Source organism: Harmonia axyridis, chromosome 1, assembly GCF_914767665.1.
Source record: "Harmonia axyridis chromosome 1, icHarAxyr1.1, whole genome shotgun sequence".
NCBI lineage: Eukaryota > Metazoa > Arthropoda > Insecta > Coleoptera > Coccinellidae > Harmonia > Harmonia axyridis.
Window position 1 is genome coordinate 17681355 of NC_059501.1, and position 26000 is coordinate 17707354.

At 33.8% G+C, this 26000-nt stretch overlaps 3 protein-coding genes across 3 annotated transcripts in view; all 3 read right to left on the reverse strand.

Annotated features, from left to right (window-relative positions):
- LOC123683934 (integrator complex subunit 3 homolog) overlaps positions 1 to 18387 on the reverse strand; it is a 35255-nt gene extending 16868 nt beyond the window's left edge. The window contains exons 1-2 of the mRNA XM_045622981.1: positions 18132 to 18387; positions 15032 to 17995 (exon numbers count right to left, since the gene is read on the reverse strand). Of these exons, the coding sequence (XP_045478937.1) occupies positions 15032 to 17995; positions 18132 to 18206 (3039 nt within the window). The 5' untranslated portion in view covers positions 18207 to 18387. The remainder of the gene's footprint in view (positions 1 to 15031; positions 17996 to 18131) is intronic.
- Positions 18388 to 19489: 1102 nt separating this feature from the next.
- Positions 19490 to 20874, reverse strand: LOC123670645 (STI1-like protein). Its single transcript, XM_045604156.1, has 6 exons — positions 20597 to 20874; positions 20324 to 20539; positions 20111 to 20264; positions 19964 to 20058; positions 19748 to 19871; positions 19490 to 19671 (listed from the first exon to the last, which is right to left on the reverse strand). Exons 1-6 carry the CDS (start codon positions 20606 to 20608, stop codon positions 19574 to 19576), a joined length of 699 nt encoding a protein of 232 aa, XP_045460112.1. The 5' UTR covers positions 20609 to 20874; the 3' UTR covers positions 19490 to 19573.
- A 1406-nt stretch (positions 20875 to 22280) lies between these two features.
- LOC123670647 (RNA polymerase II elongation factor Ell) overlaps positions 22281 to 26000 on the reverse strand; it is an 86186-nt gene continuing 82466 nt past the window's right edge. Inside the window, exon 10 of the mRNA XM_045604158.1 lies at positions 22281 to 25800. The gene's annotated coding sequence lies outside the window, so the exon portion shown is untranslated. The remainder of the gene's footprint in view (positions 25801 to 26000) is intronic.

Genomic DNA, 26000 nt, shown 5'->3' on the forward strand with positions numbered 1-26000 from the left:
ATCACTTGCTTCGATCAATGTACACGACCTGGCTGACCAGCAATTCCGGTCTTATGAAGAAGTAAAAAATCGGACCGATTCGTGGATCGCTTCAAAAGATGACCAGTTTTTCCTACGCGGGATTCGTACGCTGCCTGAAAGATGGGAGAAAGTAGTGGCCAGCGATGGACAATACTTTGAATCATTGATGTGTATCCAGTTTTTTACAATAAAGCTCGAATTTCAGAAAGAAACGGCGGAAGCCTATGAAATATCGAATCATGTTTCAAGCTTATATATAATATTTATTGTCCCATTGTTGTTTAATAGATACTAGATATAGTATTATCCTTAATCGAGCACGGTTTTGAGACCGCGCTTCACATTTCAATGTATGCGTCAAAGGGAAATCCACGGAAATGGATGAACAGCGGTCGATGAAAATTTATACACACACACACACACACGCGCGTTTTCATTGTTTAAATTGTAATGCGATCCGCGTACATGAAAAGCGACGAATCAAATTTCACATTAACGTTTTAATGAATCCCGACAGCCAATCATTGGAAAATAAATTTTATTCTCTCTGTACGGTAGCGGATTTGTAACTGATATATTATATATAGTCCATTCATTTCAGCAATGGCAGAAAATGTCAACACATTCATCGGTTACAAAACAAATTCTGAAATTCTAATCGGAACGGTAATTATCAATGATTCAAATTCATATTCAATCAATATTTTGTTTGAATGCTGATGAACACGAGAACAGGAGATGAAAATTGAATCACTAAAATTAAAACCAATTCTTATTCCGAAATTAATATAATTGCATTTTCTTTTAAATTTTAGAAAAGTAGGTTTGAGGTCTGAATGCATTCGTTCTAATCGAGTTCGTTTTCTGAATTTTAATTAAGAGGACGGAATTGGGAAATTCAGAGATTTTTTAATGCGATCTAGTCGGTTTTTCACTGCTTGAAGATGAAGATGCGGTAAGCATCTTCACTGGTTTAGCCTCGCCGCACATGACACCACTCGCATTGGTTCACGTGCTTACATCAACACAGCCTCGCGTACACGCTCAAGAACGTTCATCCGTTGACACGTGAATCTAAATGCGGTGATCTGTAGGTTACCATAGGTTTGAAAATAAACAAGTCGCACGAGGCTCGTGTTGACTAAGATGTCTAAAAACGTGTATGCACTCGTCAATTTTTGAATACAATGACATTCGACCAAATTGAAAATATTAGTTTTATTTGGAGGCGGAGCCGCAATGTCGCCCTTTATTTCCTTTAATTTTGATAGGATACATTAAATAAAACCCGATCCTGGCCAATCAGAACGTTCAGAGAACGAGAGAGAAAGAGTTTATTGGTGTTGAGTTGTTCTTACAATTTCAAGAATTGCTTACACAGGTCATAACTATAATGAAACATACATAGGTACAAAAGGTCATAAAACTCAGAAATAATAAATAACAAGAATCTGTCATAATTTGTTAATAGCGCTACCTACAGTTGACTCAACGAAACTTAACTAATATTCTTAAAATTGGCAAAACAAAATCTAATCAGTCCATACACCAGATTTTTAGGCATCTTAGTGTTGACCAGTGCGAGAGGGTGATGTACCACGAGGCTTATCTATAGGACGTAGATTGGAATGCTGAAAACTGAAGCGCCGACTGAACCACCGATAAAAAGTTCGCCGTAAAAGCCTTCAGTATTACAGTCAAAATTATTATTATTGAATAGTATTTTTTATGAATATTGTATTCTTTCATTACATCTTTACAATATCAGTCTGTTTGAGGTTGATTTTAATGTTGCTAAGTATTCATATTCAATGACGTTTCTATTTGGTTCATCATCAAGTTAGGAATTATTGGAATTTTTTCACCTACATATATCTAAATATTCAAAATCATAATTTTTATCAAATTAATGCATATCGTTATTCTATTCGCATGTCAACAAATGGAGTCATTTTATGTGGATTAAATCACCAGAAATAAAAAAATTCAACAAATTGGTGAAAAAAAAAACACACAATATTTACATCAACACAAAATCGAAGGAAATTTTGATTGTAGCTATCGAAGAAAAATTTCAAGCTTCATGCAAAATTTCAAGTTGATCTCCACATATGTAGATCACGTTACAATAAAAAAATACAAAATATATATGCACCTATAACTACCCAACTACACCCCCAACAAATACCCCAATAACCTAACCTACATTAACTATTTTAAAGTTCATTAAAATTTTTATCATTCATGAAGTCTTTTACACTGTAATAACAAATAACATATGAAACAATTTCACTCAATCATGTAACATTACACTGATAATAAATTGAATTCAGTGCAATTATCAATCACTATGACAACACGATTGAGTTTGACAACTTCATTTTAAATATATTGCAAAACGTCAAGTTTTGACAATGCGTATGTTCAAAGTATAAATGCGCCAATCAAAGAAAAATTCTCAGAAATAAAACATACATTCACATATATACTTGAGGAATATTCATGGATTATTGCTGCGAAGCAGAATATGAATTGAATGAACACAGGAGCTTAGAAGAATTGACGTTTATACTGAAAGATAGGGCGGTCAATATGAGAAAGAAAGACGGGACCTAATATAATCAAATATCAAAATCAAAAATGAAGAAGCAACGATGAAGACAATGTGGAACGTTTTGTGCAAACTCTTGCAAAAAAGTACTACAATGACTTCAACACTATTATTGACTTGCTTAACAATATAATATTTAAATCAGCCCGAGAATCCCACGATGCATGGTAATAGATAGATCATTTATAGTAGAATATTTCCCTCCTGTCAAAAATTCTATGTATATGGAGAACAATTATCGAAAATTACAGCGATAATTGCATTGTAGGAAGCGAAACTGCACTGCGATAATTGTTCTGTTCATAGATGCATAGTTTCTATGCATCTTACACAGTTCGAATCTATGGCAATTCCATTCTACATCAGTTTGACAAGTGATGTAACAGTTTATTCGGGAAATATTCCCCCGAATTACACTCGTGCATCAAAATGACCGGATAATTTCGCATTCCAGCGTGTTTTCTTTGAAAAACTGCATTCGGTCATTTTCATTTTTGGAGAAAGAGCCCTCCACCTTCGGTGTCGGGGTCTTTCTCCAAAAATGAAAATGAACTCATGCAGTTTTTATGACAACACGCTGTCATGCAAAATTATCGGTAATTTTGATGCACTTGTGCAATTACCTACGAGAACAGTAACAAATCTAATGTATTGAGCTTTCGGTTGTCATAAAATGATCTCGTCTATTATCATTGTCCTAGAGATATTACCACTGGCAATAGATCTGACCAAGTTGATATGTAGCGTGTACAGAATAAAAATTTCAATCTTATCGCAAAATTTTGCGTAATTGCGTGGTCAGAACCACAGAAAATTCAAACGAATCTTTTGGGCACTCTCTCGTTCATGCACCAACTGCACCCTTAGATTTACCTACATCGAATATCAAACACGAGGGGTGTTTACACCATTACACCGCGCGTTATCGACTGTAAGAACCACCCACGCGCGGTCTTCAAGTTGGTGGCGTAAATCTTCCGCTAATTGAAAGTATAAACAACAAACGCCCTAGCGGGAAGCGATAAATTTCCCGAACTACCCCCGTATGACCAAGCCACTCATTAACCGTGCGTTTTCCTAGGCGAAATAATCTGCCGACCGGTGTTGCCAAGTCGAACAAATTATTTTCCCCAGAATCTGTAGATATCCGAAGGTTGCCAGATTTGGAACAGAAATTCCCAGATTTCTATTCTACGGGTTTCGAAACTTGTGATAAGAAAATTCAAAATTCCCACCATGAAGTTACGATAATTTATACCAACCCTATATCATATACAACAGGCTGAACCATTTTGAAAGATCTACTGAAATAATTTGTAGAGATGAACCTAGATCAAAAAATATTACAAGTTTCTTAGGCCCAGTTTCACCAAACAGCACTTGATCCCAGATTGATTAAACTCCGCTTGTTACTAAAGCAGGCTTAACAGTGTTTTCTGTTTCACCATGCATCAACCCGTCCGAAGATGATCGCGATTAACCAAATCGCGATTAAATAGTCAAACCATTTGGCAACGTTGTGAACAAAAAGTTATATAGTGTTCTGTATAGTATTAGCAGTGATGACCACCATTGGCGCTAGGTGTCAGGTGTCATTCATTCATAACTCATAACATTTCAAATCATTTGTTATCTTGTAAACAAAAAACAAAGTTAATTTTTGCCGAAAATGTCGAGTGATGTGCTTCGAAATGTCGGAAACTTGCAGAAGTTAAAAAGAAATTATCCCATTTCACAAAACCACACATTCTGGGAAAAAAACTATATAACTAATTTTATTAACTTATTTATTTTTATTAACAAGTTCAACTGCTTCTTAAATAATATTTCAATCAAACATATCAATAAATTATTCTTTACAATAAATTTCATAAAACACAAAAACAAAGTTTACATGTATTTTAAATGGGAAATATTGAGCCTATACATATAGTCATATTTTGATAATATTTACCCAAAAATTAGAAATTTCCGGAAAAATAATTACATAGACAAGAGTTCCATACTGATAAATAATTATTAATCTCAACTTGAAAGGTTATAATCCTCCAAAAATGGCCGATTAGTGCTAAATCGCGATTGGTCGATTAAATGGCGCTTTGGAGTGTGGTGAAACGCTACATTACATTAATAGTGATCTAAGGCCTCACTTAAGAGCCAAGTCAAGATTAAAGCATTTCGTGAAACTGGGCCTTAGTCTTCAATAGGACAACGAATGCAGACATTCAATGTGACCTTGGAGTTTTATTTAAGGTCAAATAATTTTTTTTAATAGGGAATATAAATTTTTCTTTGCAGTATATTAAAAACATTTTGTCTCTTCATTTCATATCTGGAGAGATGGACATGCTTAAGATGGACATGATAAAGTACTTCAAAGTTATTTCTCACAGAATCATTTGTTTTGTATTCCGTATGAACATCTTCAAAAATAAAACTGGTTTTTTTAATTTTTTTTCAACCGCACACTTGAATTGACACCGCGATAATGAAATGTCACCTTATGCCAAAATTGAAATTTTTACAATTGGAACATTATCATGAATTTTAGATTGTGCGTAATTTAAAACGATTTTATTCAGTATTATTATTTTTTTCTAATTCATTTATTGCTCCTTATTATTTCTTACCGCTAATGGATGCTTCTATTAACTGAATGAGGCTCTGAACAACGGATTGAACTCTGCATTGATAGTTACGGAGAAACATAAATAGCACAAAACACTTCATATCCCCACAACAATTCATTTTATCGCAAAAATTAAAGAAACAACTCATAGGTCGATATGTATATATTTCTATTTTTTTACAATTAATAAGATTCTACAAAAAAAAAATGTGTATTCCCTATTCAAAAAATCTATTTGACCCTGAAATGGCCTTGAAATCAAACTCCAAGGTTACATTGAATTTTTGCGTTCGATGTCCCCCCTGAAGACTAAGAAACTTTCATTTGAAACACTTTTTGATCCAAGGAGTTATTTCAATGGATCTTGTAAAATGAGGCACCCTGTATAAGCCTTTTGTTGTACTTGAATTATCAACAACATAATTGAATAATATAACTTATGGCGGATCTTGGTTCTTTATGAGAGTTTGTACCCAATTCTTAGGAAAAATTCCCATATCTGGCAACACTGCCGACAACTAGCAAGCTCAGGAGTGCTTTAATTTTCTCCCATTCGTTTTCCGTCACGTGTCGGGTCTTCCCCCCCTCACCGCTCGGAAGAGAACTCCTCGTGTTTCCGCGCGTTCGCCGAATCGGAAAGAATGGGAGGTAATTGGATTCAGCCGAGAGTTTGGAAATTGTTTCATTCGGAATTCGCCCATTTCTGGGGGTGAATTCGAATTATCAACTTGGAAGGAAGGTCGGTTTATTAAGAGTTGTAAGGAAACTGTCAATTGAAATAGCGTCGAGAACGGTACAAATTGTTTAAGGAATACAAATTATTCACGGTGAAATTACTGAAGATTTTACGCTCTTATTCATCATTTCATAGGTTATCCAAATCGTTCAAAATGCTGGTAACATAATCATAATCAGAAATATAAAAAATTCCAGAAGTATGTTGGAGAAGAAATACTCAATATTTCCGTGACAACAGATCCATCGGGTTAAGCTTGTACGTCATCATGAAATAAAATGAACAGAACCATAGAAAATTTAAAAAGAATATTAGCGAAGAAATACTCAATATTTCCGTGACAACAAATCCATCGGGTTGAGATGTGGTAATGAAAGATCTACTTCAAACTTCGTTCAAAATTTCATACTGGTAACATAATCAGAACCATAGAAATTGACGAAGAAATACATAATATTTCCGTAACTACAGATCCATCGAGTTGAGCTTGGATGTTGTTACCAAAGAACTATTTCAAGCTTCGTGCAAAATTTCATGCTGATTACATAATCTGAACCATAGAAAATTAAAAAAAAAAAAAATATGGGAGAAGAAATACATACTCAATATTACAGTGGCAACGGATCTATTCGGTTTAGCTTGGATGTTCATATGAAAGAACTATTTCGAGCTTCGTCCAAAATTTCATGTTGGTAAAATCAGAACCATAAAAAATTCAAGAAGAATATTAAATATTTCTTCTGCAATATTCCGTGAAAACAGGCCCATCGCGTTTAGATGTTAGATGTTGACATATAAGGCGTAATAAAAAGAAATCCATTATTGTTGCATGAAAAACAAGGCTTTTATTACCTTAGTTAGAATGATCCGATTTTGGTCAAATATGCGCCGTTTTTCTCGATGACTTGTTGCCATTTTGAAGGTTATAATTGTTACAGTTCCGAGCTAATAGTTGTGCCGTAGGGGAGCAGCTCATAGTAGATAATTCCTTGACAATTCCACCCTACACAGAGCAAAACCTTCCTGGCCGTCAATTCTAGCTTGGTCACAGTTTCCGCCGGCTCACCTCGTTTCGACCACGACCGTTTTCGCTTGACGTTGTCGTAAGTTATCCACTTTCCATCATCAGTCAGCAACCACTTAAAAAATGGGTCGATTTTATTGCGATTCGGCAGCGATTCGCAGATGGAAATTCATCCATGAGGTTTCTGCGTTAACTCGTGTGGTATAGTTTATTCAAAGTTACTTGAACTAGTCCATAAAAACGCTTGGCCATAGATGTCCCTTTGAAGTGGATACCGCGATCTGCAAAATACCGGGGTTTATCTGAAAGTATTGTTAGGCAATAAATTCGCTGGCCCTAAAGGAATTTCTGGAAACTTGGACAAAACTTGTATAATCGAAATATTCATCTTCCTCCAAGTGACTTTGGATATACTATACCCATATATCGAACTTCTTGAGACCAGCCTCATGCAAATGGTTCCGAACGGTTTTTTGTGCAATCTATAGATCTTATGTAATCGAAACAGTGCTTACATGACATCGGACTCGACAATGTCCATGATTTTATCGACATTTTCGACAATTCCATTGCGTGGTGCATCTTTGACGCCGAGATTACCGGAACCGAATCGACTAAACCAAAATTGCGCGTGATTGGCTGTTACAGTCTTAGGAACATAAACACTATTTACATTTTCAGCTGCCTGGCTTGCATTCTTGCCTTTATCCAAGAAAAACTGTAGAAGATAGTATATTTTGCTAGTGTCCATCTTTGAAGCTCGGTCAAACTTAACTAATCACAAAGCTGTCAGAAAAGTTTTTGTAGTACGAAATCTCATCTTTCTAACCCGATCGGAAGTATTCAACGCGAAATGTAGATAACTAAAATCATCTATTGCAAAAATAATGGATTTTTACTACACCTAATAAATAAACAATTTTAAGCTTAACGCAAAATGTCCTTTTGCGTAATTTATTTTATGAAACTCTCATAATCGAACCTCCATTGAATTTCGCCCGAAACTCCTTGAAAACATTTTACTTCCGATGCTTTTCACGCTTTGAATGCGTTTTCCTGGAACCCCTTTGAGTTCAATTCAATTCCTTATTGAAGTGGCCTCCTGGCGCTATAGAAGGTGGCTCAATTCAAAAGTATACAATTTCCTTGGAATTTCAATGTTTCCAGTAATTTTCCCTGTACAATTCGGCCAATTATTTCATTCGAGTTCTTCTAAGAGAAGAATTCCGCGACAAAAAGAAAAAATGGAAAGATACCGTTTCATCTCGAAGTTGCGAAATGGTTTTCGTTCACTCCAATAACTCGGAAATATATTCAAGTTTCGTGCTTCCAATTCAACTGCTACAAGTTATCGAAATTGCCGCATGTTTTCTCTCTCTTGTCGCAATCGTGTCCTATCAGATTTGAACAAGACTGTTTGCTCTACAACTTTACCGGGAGAACAGAAAAAATACTGCAAACTCTACGTGGTATATTACTTCATCTGACTGGGATTCGGGAGCTTTTGAGCACTCGTCACTCGTTCCTCATTTGCGCCCTTGGCGATCACAGGACTGTATACAGGGTGATTCACCGCGATGGCCTATTAGATGTTTATCAGAAACTAATCATAATTTTGTGCTGAAAATTTGCATGTCAGGGTTTGAGACAATGATCTTTCTAACTTAAATATTTTCAGATCTCTACAACTTCCGGTTACACCGGAAACAGACTGCTACTTCCTCCTTCAAATAGCGCACCCAGTATATTATTGCATCATAAGATATCTTTTTTTATGACAATTTCAGCAATATGCCATACCTTGGATAAAAACCCAACGGTTCATGAGTTGATGGGATTCTTATGAAAAAAACAGTACTCACTTTTTTTTCAATATTTCTGCAGAAAAAGTTTTTTCGAAAAGCCCGTTTTCATTTCCTATTCTGCAAATACGTAGTATTATAAGACTGTTTGCGGTTTGGATCAAAAATGTACAGGGTGTTTGTCAGAATCTCATTAACTTGGAAAACTCAAATTGATCAAAACTCAAGGTTTTCAATTTGAAACCTATATTTTTTATTATTTTGGTCAATTCTCCCTTAAAAAAGGGGGTTACTTTAGCAAATGCTGTACCTAAAATGAGTACTTTAAATGGAGAAAAACCACAATTTCTAACTGTATGGAGTAGTCTGTGACATCCGGAAAACACAGAAAGTAACTAAAATTCGATGTTTTGATAACTAAATTTGACATTCCATGAATTGAAATCAATTATTCGTAATTGAAAATTTCATTGTTCTATGGATTCCTCAACAATCCCAATGAACATTTATTTGCAATTTATGAAATGTTAAATTTAGTTATCGAATTTTAGTTTCTTTCTGTGTTTTCCGGATGTCATAGACTACTCCACACGGTTAGAAATTGTGGTTTTTCCTCATTTAAAGTTTTTCATCGATAACTCCTAAAATATTTATATTAAGTATAGGTTTTGCTTAAGTAACCCCTTTTTTATACGTATAATTCACTGAAAAAACAAAAATATGGGTTCTAATTTGAAAATCAGGAGCGCCGTCCTACTCAAACCACTTATCGGAAGCAATAATAGAAAGCTACTGTTGACAATACTACCGATAAATGTCGATTTGTCACAACTTAATCAATGTCATTTAAGCCAAAATGGCACTCGAAAATTTGGCCAGCCTAGCTAATAGGGCAGTTCATTAATCTATGTTGAATAAACATTATTATTATTATTATTATTATATTAATTTCCATTTCCCTGTTCCGAATAGAAAATTCAACATACAGGATCAGAACTTTGCGGTGTAGTTTTTCCATTCCAAGTAATACGAATTACAAAATTTCAATTGACTGTTTTTTCCCGCTATAATTCTGTTCACTCAAATATATCGTAGCCCCAAACTCGAAAGATCAACGCCAGATAGCAACCGATTAGAATACCAAATTTCATTCAATTAGCTCACATTGTTTCCAAGAAAAAACGTCGGATCTTACAAGCTCACTTAAAAGCATCAGAACAAAACGGACGAACCTGAATTGAAAGAATCCGAAAAATTTGAGACGCCGAGAAGAATGCGCTTTCATTTCAATAAATCCGTGTAACATTTGTGAACTCCTCTCGAGATCATAAAATCCTAAAACCACCCCCTCGACGAAATTCCTGGAATAATCTGGATATTAGATTCAGCTTCTCGAAAAATGGGCATCTTCTCGAACAGGTTTATTTATCCTTCGGTAATGCGAAAAGTTTTAATGAATGTTGTCGACGGAATTTCATCACTTCTCCACTTTCGAATCGAAGTTTTGCAGGATGAAACTTAGAAACGTTTCGAAGTTGGATTTATGGTGGACGCGCATTTTTGCAACTAAGTAGTATTGGGCGCATCCGCCAAAATAGTTTTTCCTCGATAAAGTTGAATTGTGCAAAGGTGAGAAATTGACGTAAACATAATTTGGTGTTGTTTTTACTATTAACACCATAAGAGTATTTTTGTTACCATAAGAGTGTTTTGTTGTTTAGTCATTTTTTTTGGAAAGTAGTACCAAAAGCTATTTAAAGATTTTGTATTTGATTTGAAATTGTTGATCGCTACAGGAAATATGAGGTAATGATTTTTTGCATTCTAAAGAATAATGAAGCAAATATTGCTAAACAACCAATTAGTGCCATTTGAGTTGATACTAATCGAAGTTATATGGCAAGATCCTATAACACATACAAAATCAAGTACATATTAGGAAAAACTACACGATGAGGTCAAGTCCAAAATTCTAAAAATAATCCACCAAGTTAGAAGGAAAGCCTGTAAGAGTTTACCGACTGGATACTGTAATTTCAACAATTACTTTCCTGTCACAATAAGAAACCTCTCATCAGTTCATAGAAATGCCTACTATATGTCAAATTCACAGAGCCCTAAAATATTGAACTACAAAGTTTTATATTTTAAAATTCTATTCACAAGTTTTTTCGCTTTGAACGGGAAAATAAAAACCCTATTGTAACATTTGTAATGTTTTCAGCATATCAACTAAATTTCATACCCCCCATACCCATACACCGAAAGGTAACAAATGGGATAAAGATTATATATATATAACTAAATTTCACGTAATTCTAACTAGACATTTACAGCAGCTAGTTGAAAGTAATAAAAATAATTCACACATCATCAAAAGCTTAGATGAGTGTGCTTAATTTCCTTGATCTCAGGATATTTCACAACCCATTGAAAATTGATTATTCAATCACATTTATTAGTCGAGATTTCGAAGACAACATAGGAATTTTATAATTGCATTTGTACCGAAGATTTTCAGTCAGATAGTTGGGAGGTTCAGTGCTCCATACTAACAAAATGAAATGCATCCAAAAATAGCTTACGAAATCTTCTGATTTCGAAGAAAATAATAATAACAATACCACAAAAGGCTTGAAAGTCTTTATAACGGTCCAATCTCATTCTACTCGTTCTAGTTTAACCAGACCCCAGACCTATATTGTTTCGTCACGTGTTCGTATTCTTAAAATGTCAGCCAGGCAAGTTAGATTCACGGAATGACTGGTACGATTAAATTGGTCAGTCCATCCGTAAACACGATAACTCTCGAACGGAAAAAAAATAAATTGAAAATTTTCAGGGTGAATTTTGGTTTCGAATACCACTGTTGAGTGTGTTAATATTCATAATTCGACTAGGCGTTCCAAAAATTCAGTTGTTTTCTCAATAATTTGATCGAGATGGAATTTGGGATTCAGATGCAGAAAATTTCGTGTTGATCGCTTAGCAATAGAATTTCCGTGAAAACGAATTCGAAACAGTTTCAATTATAGCAGGAGAGCACTGAAGTGAAAGCTGGAGCTTATGAGCACTTCTCCATTAATGCGCATATTGTGCTCTTGGAGACCACAGAACTGTATACAGTAATATTCAAGGGTGCAAAAGGCGCATAAATGACGACCGCTCAAAAACACCGGAGGCATTCGAGATCCGAACCTACCTAGATAATTTCAAATTTCTAGGTATTTTCGTTAGGGAGATATGGTTTTTACGGCCGGGCGGATGGACAGTACAGAAGTTGAGAACGGATTTTCATCAGTGAGCCGAATTTCATTCTTTGAGACCAATCCTGGCACAGAATTAGAAAATAACATTTCCAACCTACAATGTGACAAAGATATTTTCTCAACAACAAATCCGTTAGGATTGAAATTTAGTATGTATATGTAAATTAAGTACTAGAATATCAAATTTCAGAATTATTGCGTCATCATAACCTAACCTAACCTAACCTACAATGTGACAACGATACTTTCTCAACAACAAATCCGTTAGGATTGAAATCGAGATTGAAATTTAGTATGTATATGTAAATTAAGTACTAGAATATCAAATTTCAGAACTATTGCGTCATCAGAACCATAGAATTTCATGAAAAATCCGAGACCCTACTGAGGGCCCTCGATAATTGTCTTGTTTTCAAAAAAATCCAATTTCACCCCATCACACGACCGTTATACAAACAAAAGACGGTATTCCAGTTTCATTCTCATCTACCACTCCTCGGGAAGCACAAAGAATCAACCCTCCTTTTGAAATTTCTTCAAAAAAGCTCCCAAAGCTGGTATATTTTTCCAGACGTTTGTCGATCCCTTACCTTCACGTGTTCAATATTTTTGTAGAACGAAGTATAGAAAATGTCGGATAACCTAACCTGGTACGAAACCCTAGTATTGAGCGTGAGCACACACGCTTGACGACTGCTCAATTAACGATGGAAACTGATAAGACTGTTGTAATTGCAACTACAAAATTCACCGATATTGTTCCTTCCCATGAAGTTTTTCTCTCTTACTCTGTGTTCTCGACGGAGCGAAATCAATACCGGCACATATAACTTTGGTACAATCACAAATTTTCGATGTTATTTGCAAAATACTTTTGATCATACCAAAAAAAAATCATGCAAAAATTTTCCAATAAAGATGTATGCAGAAAAAAAAATTCAAATGTATTTCGAGATCCAAATTTACCCTTAAAATTTTCAAGTTTTTAGGTTTTTCCGAGAGTTACCGTGTTTACGGCAGCCTGACAGTATTGAATAATGAATTTGACCCACAACGTGATGAAGTGATAGAGCACTATAATCGGCCAACGAGAGCAGAAATGTATAGAATCCAAAAATGTACCTACATAAATTCCGAATTGACTTTTCAAAAAACATAAAAGCATCTCTATTCCAAATACTATAAAAAAAATGCCTCGTTATACGAAAACAATAATGTTGCAAATCCAAACAGAATAATAAATGACATCACAAACAGAATCATCAATTATTCACAGCACAAAACGGGAAGATTTGAATCGCAGTAGGTAGGTGTTATTCTTAGCTACGTTTCGAAGTGAGGTTAGGTTCAAGCGTGAATAACATCGCATAGGTCGCGAACTTCTTATCAACAAAAGAATGTTCATTACGTTCTCCCTTATGCTCTTTGCAAAAAAGTAACAGTTAAAACCAGTCTGTTAATGTAGGTCGAAAACGATGAAAACATTCAGGTAAACATGAACGGGTTATCAATAGTCGTTAAAAATGTTGTGTTCTAAAGCACTGAATAACACTAATGAGGACTGAAAATAACATATTAGAAAATTAACTTCACTCTTCAATTTATCGTCTTTCAATTTTCTATTGATTAAAATGTATTATAAAATATAGCAAACCATTTTGTTGTTTCAGGTTAGGTCTAATTGAATGAATAATAATTAAACTATGTACATATTTGGAAATAGGGAAAAACAGTTTGAGAACTGATAAACTGAACAGAATTACTCAGAGATTGGTTCAAGTATTTCAGTTATTACCATAATTATTTTCATTAACAAAAACTTAGAATTGCAAATAAATAAAGAAACATCCAAAATCTCAATTCGGTTGTTTTTGTAGTAAAGGAAATACCGAGACTGTTTTGATATTCATCTTGAATTTTCTATGGTTCTGGTAACGCAATCAACATGAAATTTCAATTTGCACGAGGCTTAAAATTGTCATTCTACATCCATCACGAAGTTGTTTTGAAATTAAAAGGATATTACCCATTAACGAAATAAACTTTAGCATTCAAGATCCAAACCTACACTGAAAATTTCAAATTTCTAGCTCTTTACGTTCGAGGGTAATCGTGTTTACGGACGGCCCGACGAATATAATCGAATTGGAATCTTATTTTGTTCAAACATTATAGCGAACTAATAGAGCAATCTGTTAGAAGAACAAATTCTCGAAAAACTGCAGTAAGTGAATTCGAAACTCATGTTACCGAGTCAAATAGGTCTGATTCTTTCTATATATCACCGTTCCAGGCAAACTTTATCAGCACCTAACTGTAACCAGAAAACGTCCACGATAAACAGTATTTATTTGCAATTTAGCCGTCTGTTATACTTATCAGCCCTACTGTTGATATTTCATGAGTTAGGTACTTTAAAATCTCAGAATTAAAGTCGAATAAGCCGCCTTCAGATAACTTTGCGGATTTAGTTACAGTTCCGTCTGTTTCATGTGTGGGAGAAGAATAAATCGAGTTGAAATATTTCGTAATATTCGATTAAAGTAATAATGAACTTTCATACAAAATTACAGGGGACTTCTCGTTGAAAACTAATACCAAATTGATAAATTGATTATAATTTTACAACAAATGAAATTGGATATCTTGGAAATTCAAAAGGAGGAATACAGATTACAAAAATCGAAGTAATACTGAAGGATTTGTACACTGAATTGAACATTTCCTCCTGAATGGCAATTGGCAATAATTGTTCTCAAAACTGAAATGAAACAGTAGTAACCACACAAACTATAATTTGATAATTCCAAAATAAATATGATAACAAAAATATGAACAAGAAATTAACGTTGTCTGATCAATAAGGGGCGGTTCTTTGAATTAAATAACATTTATAGTTCTTTTCGATTTCCCAGCTTTTTTTTCGGACAAAAACTCACCTCGCTACTTTCATCGGAGGAGCCTGAAAGGTCTCTGGTTATGGGCCTCTTCAAAACAGGCTTCGTTGCTGGTTTTCTGCCCCTACCATGGGTCCTCTTGGTTGAACTGATCTCCTCTTCTTCTTCCATCAACGCGAACAATTCACTAAACTGTCTCTTCTGACTGTCCGTACTGTTCAGTTGGGCGATGTTCAGTGCCCTCTGCATGGAATCCAAGGTGTAGATAGCCATGCAGTCGTGTCTCTCACAGATTATCCTCAGTTGCTCTAAATGTCCTAGCACATGATCCGAACTCGGCACAGTTGCACTAATAGTTTTCGTTCCCGATCTTTTTCTTTTATTTGGCGACGTTGAGGGGTACCTGGTACTTAATAGGGAAGATATAAGTTCTGCCACTTTGTCAATGTACTCATCACACCAATACTTGATAATAGTGAAAATGAAATGATCACCGTTATCACTTACGTCCCTTGAGAACAAGCACTTGATGTAGTCCGCATTTGGTTTCTCCTGTTTCAGCATAAGCGTAATGGCTGTTAAGGCTTCAGAATGTTGATCGTAGTCCAGGCTGGTGATGAGGGGTAGGATGACGTCTATGGAGATGTTGTGGGCGTCTATGAGTTGCCAGAAGAAGAGCTGCTCGATGCTCTCCCAGGACAGGCTAGCCTTCAGCAAGGGCAAGATGTTTTCGCTTTTGAACATCAACAAGTGACCTTGGAGCACTTTCCCCACCAAAGTCTGAAACTGCCTGGAGTCGACGGTAGACAAAATGACGTGTACTATCTGAGCATTGTTGAGTGTCTGCTGTTTGAAGTCCCGATATAGATCAGGCACTATCCACATCATCAACTTGTTCTCAGTCATGTGCGCATTGTTCAGATCGTCAAACAAACAATACTCCAACTTTTTATCAATAGACTGACAGTATTCCTTGTACACGCTTGTCTTGAGCGCACTAGCCTTAGTTTGATCTTCTTTTTTATTCTCTGTCCTAATTTGCACTTTCAAATAATACAATAGAAGGTATCCTAAATTGTTCTGGTGTGTAGACATCTCAGCGATCAACTTATAAAGTGTATTTTTACCCGTATCGTCTTGTCTCGTGAACGAATACAAAACTTTGTATATCACAAATAAAGGTAATTTAATACTGTCTAAGAGAGCCTCACTACTAACTACCGACGGAAAAATTTCTTCGCGGAAATCGTCTTTGATGGCGTTACAGATAGACCTCGCAATCAACGGTAAGTTTTCATCTTCACTATCCAGATCGATCACTTGTTTGACAAGAGACTCCATCACAGCACAACGTTTGACGACGTCGACTTCTTGATGTAGCTTCGATAGCGTCTCACCCAATGGACCTTCTATCAAACTATCGTCCTTATCAACAATCTTTTTCAATCTTACCTCGGATAATGGTATATCGTCATCATCGGTATCTTCCTCTGGTGGATTTATAGCTATAGTCAGTTCCTCCTCATCGTCGCTAAAAGCTGGTTCGTTGTCAAGAAGGTGGTTCAAGTTTAAGTGGTTTGGTCTCGGTTCACTTTCGTTATCTTCGTATTTATTCATGTTGCCCATGTTAAATTCTTCAGGTTTAGAAGAGGTTTCTGGGGTTGGTGCACTGAAAAATTCTTTGAAAGTCTCTTTCACCATGATCCTTAAATCTCGATCTAACTTGGGGTTATCGAACAAAGGCAACAGACAGGAAAGAACTCTTTTATCTAAAATTTGTCTTAAGGAGCAAAATATGCCACCTCTCACCTTATCAGTTAAGGGTGGGTAAAAATTACTTATGATTCTACATAGAAAATCTAACAAAGTTGCAGAAACTGCAGGGTGTGAACGCATAGAGTGATACATAACGAGAATGGCTGGTTCGATATTCATTATGTTGTCTTTATCACTGTCAAAGAAGAGCCAGTCGTAAAACAAAGCTAACTTAGCATTAGACATAGCAACGGCAGAAGTACAAGTAGTCAATAACCAACCAATAACAGCCCATCTAGGAATAATGTCTGAACATAATAATTCATTGGTAGGATGTATCACACCGACTATAAATCGGATAATATCACATCTAAGACTCTGGGATTCAGGAGTAGCCAGATATTGACGCTGAAACCAATCCTGATATCTTTTGTGATTCCCAAATCGAACTTGGGAGGTTAAAAATACCAATTTCTTTTCCATCTCTGGAGTTAAGCGTGATTGTAAAAACCTCCTAGAAGTCCTAGTTTGTAAGAGTTGTAAGATACCTGAGAAGTTGGGGCTTAATGATTTTGGTGCTAACAAAATATCTCTCCACAATTGTTCAAATTCAGGTATTCTAGCTAAGTTTTGTAAAAGTCTTACTAGGTCTCGTCCAATCACTAAACATTCTGTAAACTTGTCTCTTATCAAACTCACAATGAAATCGACTTCCTTATGTCTCAAATTTATCAGAGAAGGCGCATTATGGTCTTCTATCAATCGTAGATAATTATATACAACTGAGGCAACTAGAAACGGAAATTTATCTAACCATCCTCTATACTCGATAAAAACATCTAATAAAGACTCTGTAAGCGTAAGATTTTTTGGAGATACATCACCACCAGCTGCATGTCTCATCAAATTCCAACACAAATTATCCACTCCATTCACTGCATTCTTTATCATTTCTCTCACTAGCCATATTAGTTGAGATTTCACCACATCGTTGAATTTCAAATATCTTTCACCCACTAATTGTGTTAAATTCACTAATATCAGTCCAAAACCGTCACGAGTAATTAAAGTTAAGTCTCTATAACTTTTTGTAGCACTATGTGGGTCCGATAATATTGACACCAGAAGTCCAAGTGACACATCTTCATAACCTTTTTCTTTAGACAAGGCTCTATTAAGGGCTTCATGTGCATCTTTATCGCTCAGTCCTGAGATAATGCTCTGAAGAAATTGGTAACTTCTTTCAAGTTTCTGAAAACAGAAAAGGAAAATTTGAATTAACCGCGCCTGCGGTATTGACAGTGTGAATAAATACAAGACAGGGCGAGATTCAAAATGGCGGACAAAGCACCATCGTTCGCAATTAAAGTGATTTTAATGAAATTACCTCTTCTAAATCGTCTTTATTTTCCACGAAACTTGTTAAAAATAGTCTTGAGCTTCCTTGTGGCCTAACTTCCATGTCGTATTAGGTTTATTTCCGCTGCTATAATTTTCGCACTGTTGACAAATACGGGAGGGTCTGCATCTTACCGTCCTCTGAAAATGTTAGAGAAATTCAAGCGCGAGTTGATATATACGTTACGATAGTTCACGAAGTGAGCCGACAGATTCCACGTTTATACCCGAATCATTTCATTTTAGTAACACAAATTAATTATAATTCGGATTATTTAATTTTAATCAGAGATATAAATTCCCTGTGTTTACAAATTAGCATTTATAGAATTTTGATGTAAAGCTTAGGCATCAGATTATTGTATTCCATCGATGTTAACATAATCATAGAAGTTAAAATTTGATTTGAATTCTCAACATACGCTTGAATTACATGATGCTTTTGTATCTTTACTGTGGATAATATTTACTCAGTTCCTATCCTATCTAACATTCTTATCTTTCTTGCTTATTTTCATATATGGCTTTAAAAGACGTAATCAATAAATAAGATTATTAAAAAAATTTAAAGTAGGATTAGTTTTTCTGAAACCTTTTTGAATTAATCGGGATTAATTATTCCTGAACCTTTTTCTCTCAATAGGGATGAATAATTACAATTAACAAATTTCCTGTTGATTCAGCGGCGTAACACGAATAAGGATGGGAATTTTTGAAGTGAAATTTGATTTTTTTTTTGTATTATTTTATTGATATGATTATTTGAATCAATAATATATGAAATTAATAAAAAATTTTTTCTCAATATTTATAATCCTTTCATTTCATTCTATTGTGATATTTGTTAAAATATTGAAAAAATTTCCAAATATCAAATTCTGATTAACGGCGGGAAGTTTGAATTATGAGCTAACGCAAGAGTTCAAATTAAGAAACTCGTTTCACTGGTAAAAGTTAAATATATTTTATTCTTGCCTTTTATGAATTTCATAATTCACGGAACATCAGCGTAAGCCTTCGTTGTTTTTTCAATGGAAAGTTCAAACAAATATATTTTCACAGAATTTTTTAAACCAGATTTATATCATTTTGTTCAAAATTTGTTGAGTTTCGCAAATCTTCTGTAAAATATGAATGTTATTTTTATTATTTCGTTTGGAAAAGGAATTACCCAACAGAGAAATTGATGAGTACTCTAACAAGCTATTACTTTCTGCTACCCAGAATTATTCAGCAAAAAATGTTGCCTTAGGTCAAAATATTTAATGATCTTCAGCCAAATGGGGATTGATGATAAGTTTTGGAAAGAAGAAACAAAAAGGAAAATTCAACAATGATACAATTAAGGCGTTTTTAATTATTTATTCATAATCATATATTGGTCGATTGAAAAATTATAAAAACATAACAATAACAAATAATAAACCTTTTTCACATTTTACCCTTTCTATATCTTTGCCTAGCTTGGGACTTAGTATAACGAACATGTGTTTTTTGCTCCTCCCCATTGTTACATTCTTTATCGAAACCTGAAAAATAAATGGCAAACACTTAAATATCGCTATCTTCATGATAAAGAATATATGGAATCAAACAATAATTTACCCAAATCAGGTGGAGCTTCTAATAAACCTTCATTTGAAGCTTTAGTGTAGTATCTATATGATTTTGCTAAACCATAACCAACCATTGCAATAACAATTGTCACTAAAGACATGAGAATAGGATGCTGAAAATAAAAAATTTTGCTTCAGTAGATGCTAATAATAAATTTTAAAAACAGAGTTATAAAATATTTTAATATAAAAATATTACACTAACAGTAGGATTTGATGTGAAGATATAATCAGAAATCATTATGCAAACTCCAACAATAAGACCAATTCCAGCTCCTAACCAAGGAGTAGTCTCATCAGCTGAAAATGAAAGAATTAGTTTGAGAAACATTCCCAGGAGGTCATTAGTTACCCCTATGGGCTTTAAGAATTTCTCTGGAGGCACGATTAAGAGACTCTATAATTTTAATATCATCAGGTTGAAGTTCTAAGGCTTTTTTATAAGATTGACAAGCTTCCAGATAATGATGTGCCGCAAATTCTACTTCTCCTTTCCTGAAGTAACCCTAGATGATAAATTGTCAAATTCAGCTACAGCTTTTTTCAAAACAAAAAAATTATTTACCTTTGCCCAATGAGGGCATAATCTAATTGTTTCATTAGCATCTTCTAATGCTAAATAATATTGTTGCTCATTCAGGAATGCATAAGAACGATTACTGTAAAGTGCATAATTATTAGGGTCTAGTTTAATTGCATGGGTATAATGTAAAATTGCCTCTGTGTACTTCTTTTCCTGAACTGCTTTGTTCCCTAATTCCTTTAGGGATTCAGGAGTAGGCTGAAAAATGAAAGTGTACAGAAGACAAATTTTTCATTATTAAATATCCCAACATACCTCTGAACTCATTATTAAAAGACAATGACAATGTAAATATAACCTAAATTTATTGACATTTACCAAGGTTAGATGTGGGCATAAATGTAGATTCTTCTTCTACTTCTTTTTCTTCAATGAAAATACTCTGCCATTGGCTTGCATCATATTTAATAATGTTTAAAGAGAAACGATAATTTAATCAACCTTCGTTCCCAAAAAATCATCCCCTGGTCTGGTCTTGTAGTTCTAATCTTCCGAGAACGAAGAACTTCTGATTTATTGATCACATCACACACCGTATGTTTGAAAGAAGCGACTACCGGATAACTAATATGAACAAAATCGAATTAATAGAATGAATCAAGTATCAACAAAATTGGGTAAGTAGAACGTGATATATTGATATCTCATTCTACGTTTGCGCTTGCGGAATCACTATAGTCCATTCTGAAGAGCTGAAATTAGTACATAACTAATAACATTGTATTAAGACTAGTCCTTATACAATGGTAATTCGAACCCAACTCAATTAAATTATCTATATCTAATTTCATGAATATTAGAACAATGAAACCCGAGATATTCATTCAAGTTTTCAATGATCTAGAAATTGTATTATTTCTATTTGATGATAGTATTAATCTTATGATGTCTCTTTTGCACGGCACCGCTTGGGACATAAACCCAACTGCGGCAACGTCACCATACCATAGTATACCTTATACTATGAACATACTCCATTTTAGAAGGGTTGAGGTGCATATGGCAGGGACCAATGAGTTGCCATAATGATGATTTCATCAGTGATAATTTGGGGGTTTATTGCGCAAAATTCATCGACAATTCAGCCAATTTTGGAGGTGCGCCTTCTCTCATTAGGATTGCGGTGTTCCATTCCGTGATAGCTGATGGAATCATCAGTTTGGTAATAAGTGATCCCTGCCAAATACACCTTATCAGCGGTTTCGATCTTCCGACAGATGCGCAAACCACGACGCCAGCTTCAGAGGTCAGGTTAGGATTTTCATCATTTTTGAAAAAAATGCACACTCTTTAACCAATTATGTAAAGCATAGTGTTGAAAAGTCTGGTTGAAGATAAGAAGGAAATATTGAACATTGAAACTCAATCACAAGAACTAGAGAGGATTGCTGAAAAATGCGTTATCAAAACACTTATTTTGGTTTGATTTTTCCCTGCATTTCAATCAGAATGCTATTTTACATTACTATAAACATCAACGACCATAATTTATGAATAACTAACAAACTATTCGAGAATAAGAGACGGAAATCTGAACAAAAAACTTGGATAGAAGTTTGCGGGGCTCAATTTGGGCATTTTTTGGATTCAACCTCCGAGGATTCAACTATTCAGAACACATCGTTTTTGTCATAAAATTTTTTCCTCCTGCCTTGTTTCATTGAATTTCGTAATCATTTTATGTTCCAGGTTCCAGATGAATTGAGAATATTCAGATGAAAATCAGAAATTGAAACAATTTCACTCATATTTAGAAGAAAAACTATTCAAAAACATATTGCCAACTCATCTTGGAGTGATTCTCCTTAATTTTTTTCTCCGAATAGACTAGTTCCCTTATCAATTGACACCTCATGTAATAAATGTACAATATACATATTAAATAGGGAGGTATTGATTCACGTTTACTTTTTGTAAAAATGATTGAATGAAAGACAAATTCAGGATGCTTTTCAATATATTGCATATTTCAAATTTACAATACAACATGTCGTTTGTTACATAAACCAATGCCACTTGTTTCAAAAAAATAGGAGTCAATATGAATCCTATACAGTACTCAAAGTTCTTTACAATAGATGATTTTTTACAAATCGTTTCTCCATAAATATACAAACACGATCTTTTGCACATAACGAGCTAACAAAAATCATTACTTGGCAACGCAAGCGGCTGGTCCTTCCATTTGTAACAAAGAGGGCACTTCGTGCACTCAAATAAGACAACGTGCACCCAAACTAGCGAGTAAAGTTCCAATCGAATAGATATATTTGGTATTATAGTAAAATGGACAACATGAATCATCAAAATTAAGACTGGAACTTATGCCGCTAAGTTTGTGCACATGTTGAAACTTGTTAGTTTACGTACAGTCATCGGAATTTTTGAAACAACTCAATTCCAAATGAACTAAAAAATAAAAACCAATCAACCACATTTTATGAATTTTATCACATTAATCCATGCGTTATGTAATTTTGGGGGGCAGCTGACCTATTTGATTTGCAACTCTTTCTCAAATTGGTGAACAGATATGTAATAAAGAGGAAATTCAAGATCTCAATAATTTTTTTTGTCAATAAGATCTTCGAAATTTTCTAAAAATAATTTACATTACAGAGATTCATTTGAGGTAACGGTAATCAAATTATAAGCAATTTCCTCTTGCAGATCGTTCACCAAGAAATTAACTGTAGATATGTAAAAAATTGGTGTATCATTGATAAGTTTCAAAGATATTAAAGATTACAGAGTTGTAAATCAAAGTACATTATTTGCTGCAATCAGTCAAAATGAGTAAAATATCAAAATCGAGAATTTTCTTTTGAAATATTGACTCAGTACGTAAAGAATTACACAACCCCGGACTAACGACATTTAATTATTTTATTTAGTTTTAATTTTTTTTTGATTTTCATATTTGCTTGTTCTTCAAAAATCATAAGCAAGAAGACAGAATAGAGACATTTAAGCATATTCTAATCAATATAACATGTGTAATAATAGTATAGATACATGGTACTGTATAAGTATGTATATATATATTTATTTATTCATTTATATAATTTTCATATATTTATAAACATTGATGAGTCAAGGTCAGGCCAGGTCGTCATCGGAGGTCATATATACAATCACAACCACACATCGCAAAAAATAGCGACTGTCGGACAGTCAGTTTGGCAGAAAAAGGACACTGCTACCGGACAAAACAATCTTATTGGAATGAGCGTGACCATCACAGTTCTGATATAATTGTTCTATATCTTTACCAACAACAATGATGATTGTTCGCTTGGGCTTAAGAACTACTTTCAAATTTTATAAGTTTTGAGCATAATTATAAAACAACTGGTGCAAATAGACGAAAAAATTTTCAACAATTTAAGGCAAAAAATGAAATTTGTGCGAGAATACATGTGCAGGCAGTATTGAAAATGTACATACACAGAAATATTGCTTCAATAAAGCACATTGTTTATCATTGAGGTTATAAGGTTTCAGTAGATCAAACGAATCCTTTCCTTTTAGTAACAATTGCTTGGAATCATAAATTGCTGTAGATGCTAACGACACAGACGTTCCACATTCTTCAAATTTCAGAATATCGCATTTGATTAGTCATTTTGTACTATTTGCAGCAATTCTAAAAGATTCCTACACTCAATCCAAAAGTCTGGATCTCAATTTTTTTTTTATAAAAAGCAAACAATCCTTCTCTGTTCTTGGTTCATCTGATTTTAGGAGGAAGAACAATAGTTTATCTACTTCTAATATTGGATGGTTTGAGTTATGATTGTCTTAATAAATAGGACTTTATACATCAAAACGAGATTTTGATCAAATTTGTTCAGAAAAATTCTGAACATTGTTCATATTATGTACACCTTAAGCTAAGTTCTAAGCCTTTCTGAGCAAAGTAATAGGAAATACTTAATTTTCGCAAGTAGCACTTTCATCAATTTCAGTACAAAATACCAATATTCGAAATGCAATTGACTTTCAAGAATATTTTCGAACTTACAAAGGAATTATAATTAATTGATGAATCATTCACTTTCTACATGAAAAATATATATATCATACATGAAATATTTTTCTTCATATCAGATAATCTCTCAAACATAAAATTTTCAACTTAGTCCTTCCTCCTTTTGGTTTATTAATTTAAATTCAACATTGATTCAAAGATTCTTAACAGCAAAATTCAGAAAGTAATCTACAATCTAAATTTCAAAATTGAACTAGACAAATTTATACAAATAAATAACATTCACATTGGCATCGCAATTTTATGATCTGCATTTAAACAAACTTGGCAATAGAGAACTTACAAATGCAAATCACGGAAGTATAATAAGACAACAAGATTCTCAAGAATAGCAAATTTGTAAGTATGTTATATTGTAATACTTTAGAAAGTTTGTAGGGTTTTCTTACCCAAAGTGACTAAATTTTTTTGAATTGTTCTAACCCAATCACTGTGATCCACGTAGTTTTTTTTTGGCACACGTAACATTCAAACTTCCAGGTATGTAATAAAAGTATAATGGAAAAAAAACTATGAAGAGTAACTTGGTAACTGTCTAAAATGGCTCAATCAAAGTTCGCAATAACAGTTCTTACTGAAAACATGTATAAAATATGTAACAAAAGTTATAACAATGGGAACAATTGAAAGCAAAAATTCATACACCCCTGAAATGTTGAATTCCTTTAAATTTTTATTTCATAAAAGATAAATGCAGTAATTCATCAAATTTTCAATAAAAATCATAAATTGCTCAATTAAATAAATTATTAACAGTATATTATTCAAACAGGCAAAACGGCCTCAAAAAATTGAACACCAGTAATATGTTTTAACCGTTTTCCTTATGCAATTAGAAAAAAAATTGATAATAAAAAAAAAAGTAATAAATGCGTTTCCTAAATAAAATTCATATTTACATTGGTACAAATTAATAAAAAAATTGATTTTACCCTTGATAAAAATGACTTGGAAGCACATACAGTACTACATAAATGGAATGTGTTCTAGATAGAACAGTATTCAGGAAGAAGACAATTTGAAGATGGAAACATTCAATGATAAAATCGAAATAAAATCTGCAGCTCTCAGAGTTTGTCACGATTCAACATTTCAGTGGCTTCACATCATTGTAACAGAATAACTACGATTTTGGTTTCCAGAAGTTTAAACAATTCTGATATTGAGATTCCTTCTTTGAGGATATGTATTTGGAACAACTGATACAAAATGATACTTCAGCGATATGGCAAAACATATGTTTCAATTGAACAATTGATCAATCCTTACGGATTTCTATTTACTGTATCTGCAGATATGTTGTACATTTTTCAGTGTAATTCCTTACTTCTGAATGTCTTCAATATGTTGAAAAGTGAGTTGTGTTTCTTTTGGAGATAAATAATTGAGCAACAAAACATGTAGAATTCTGAAAGAAAAAAATATTAATTGTACTAATTATGCAGTAAATAACATTATTTACAAAATATTTATCTTTCATATTATGAGGGAGTTAATTAAACAAAATCAAGATATATCTCAAGTATTATTCAAGCCAAATTTAGATTAATTAAATTAAAAAAAAAAATGTAAATTGCAGGTAAAAAACAAAAATTTTCAAAGGTATAG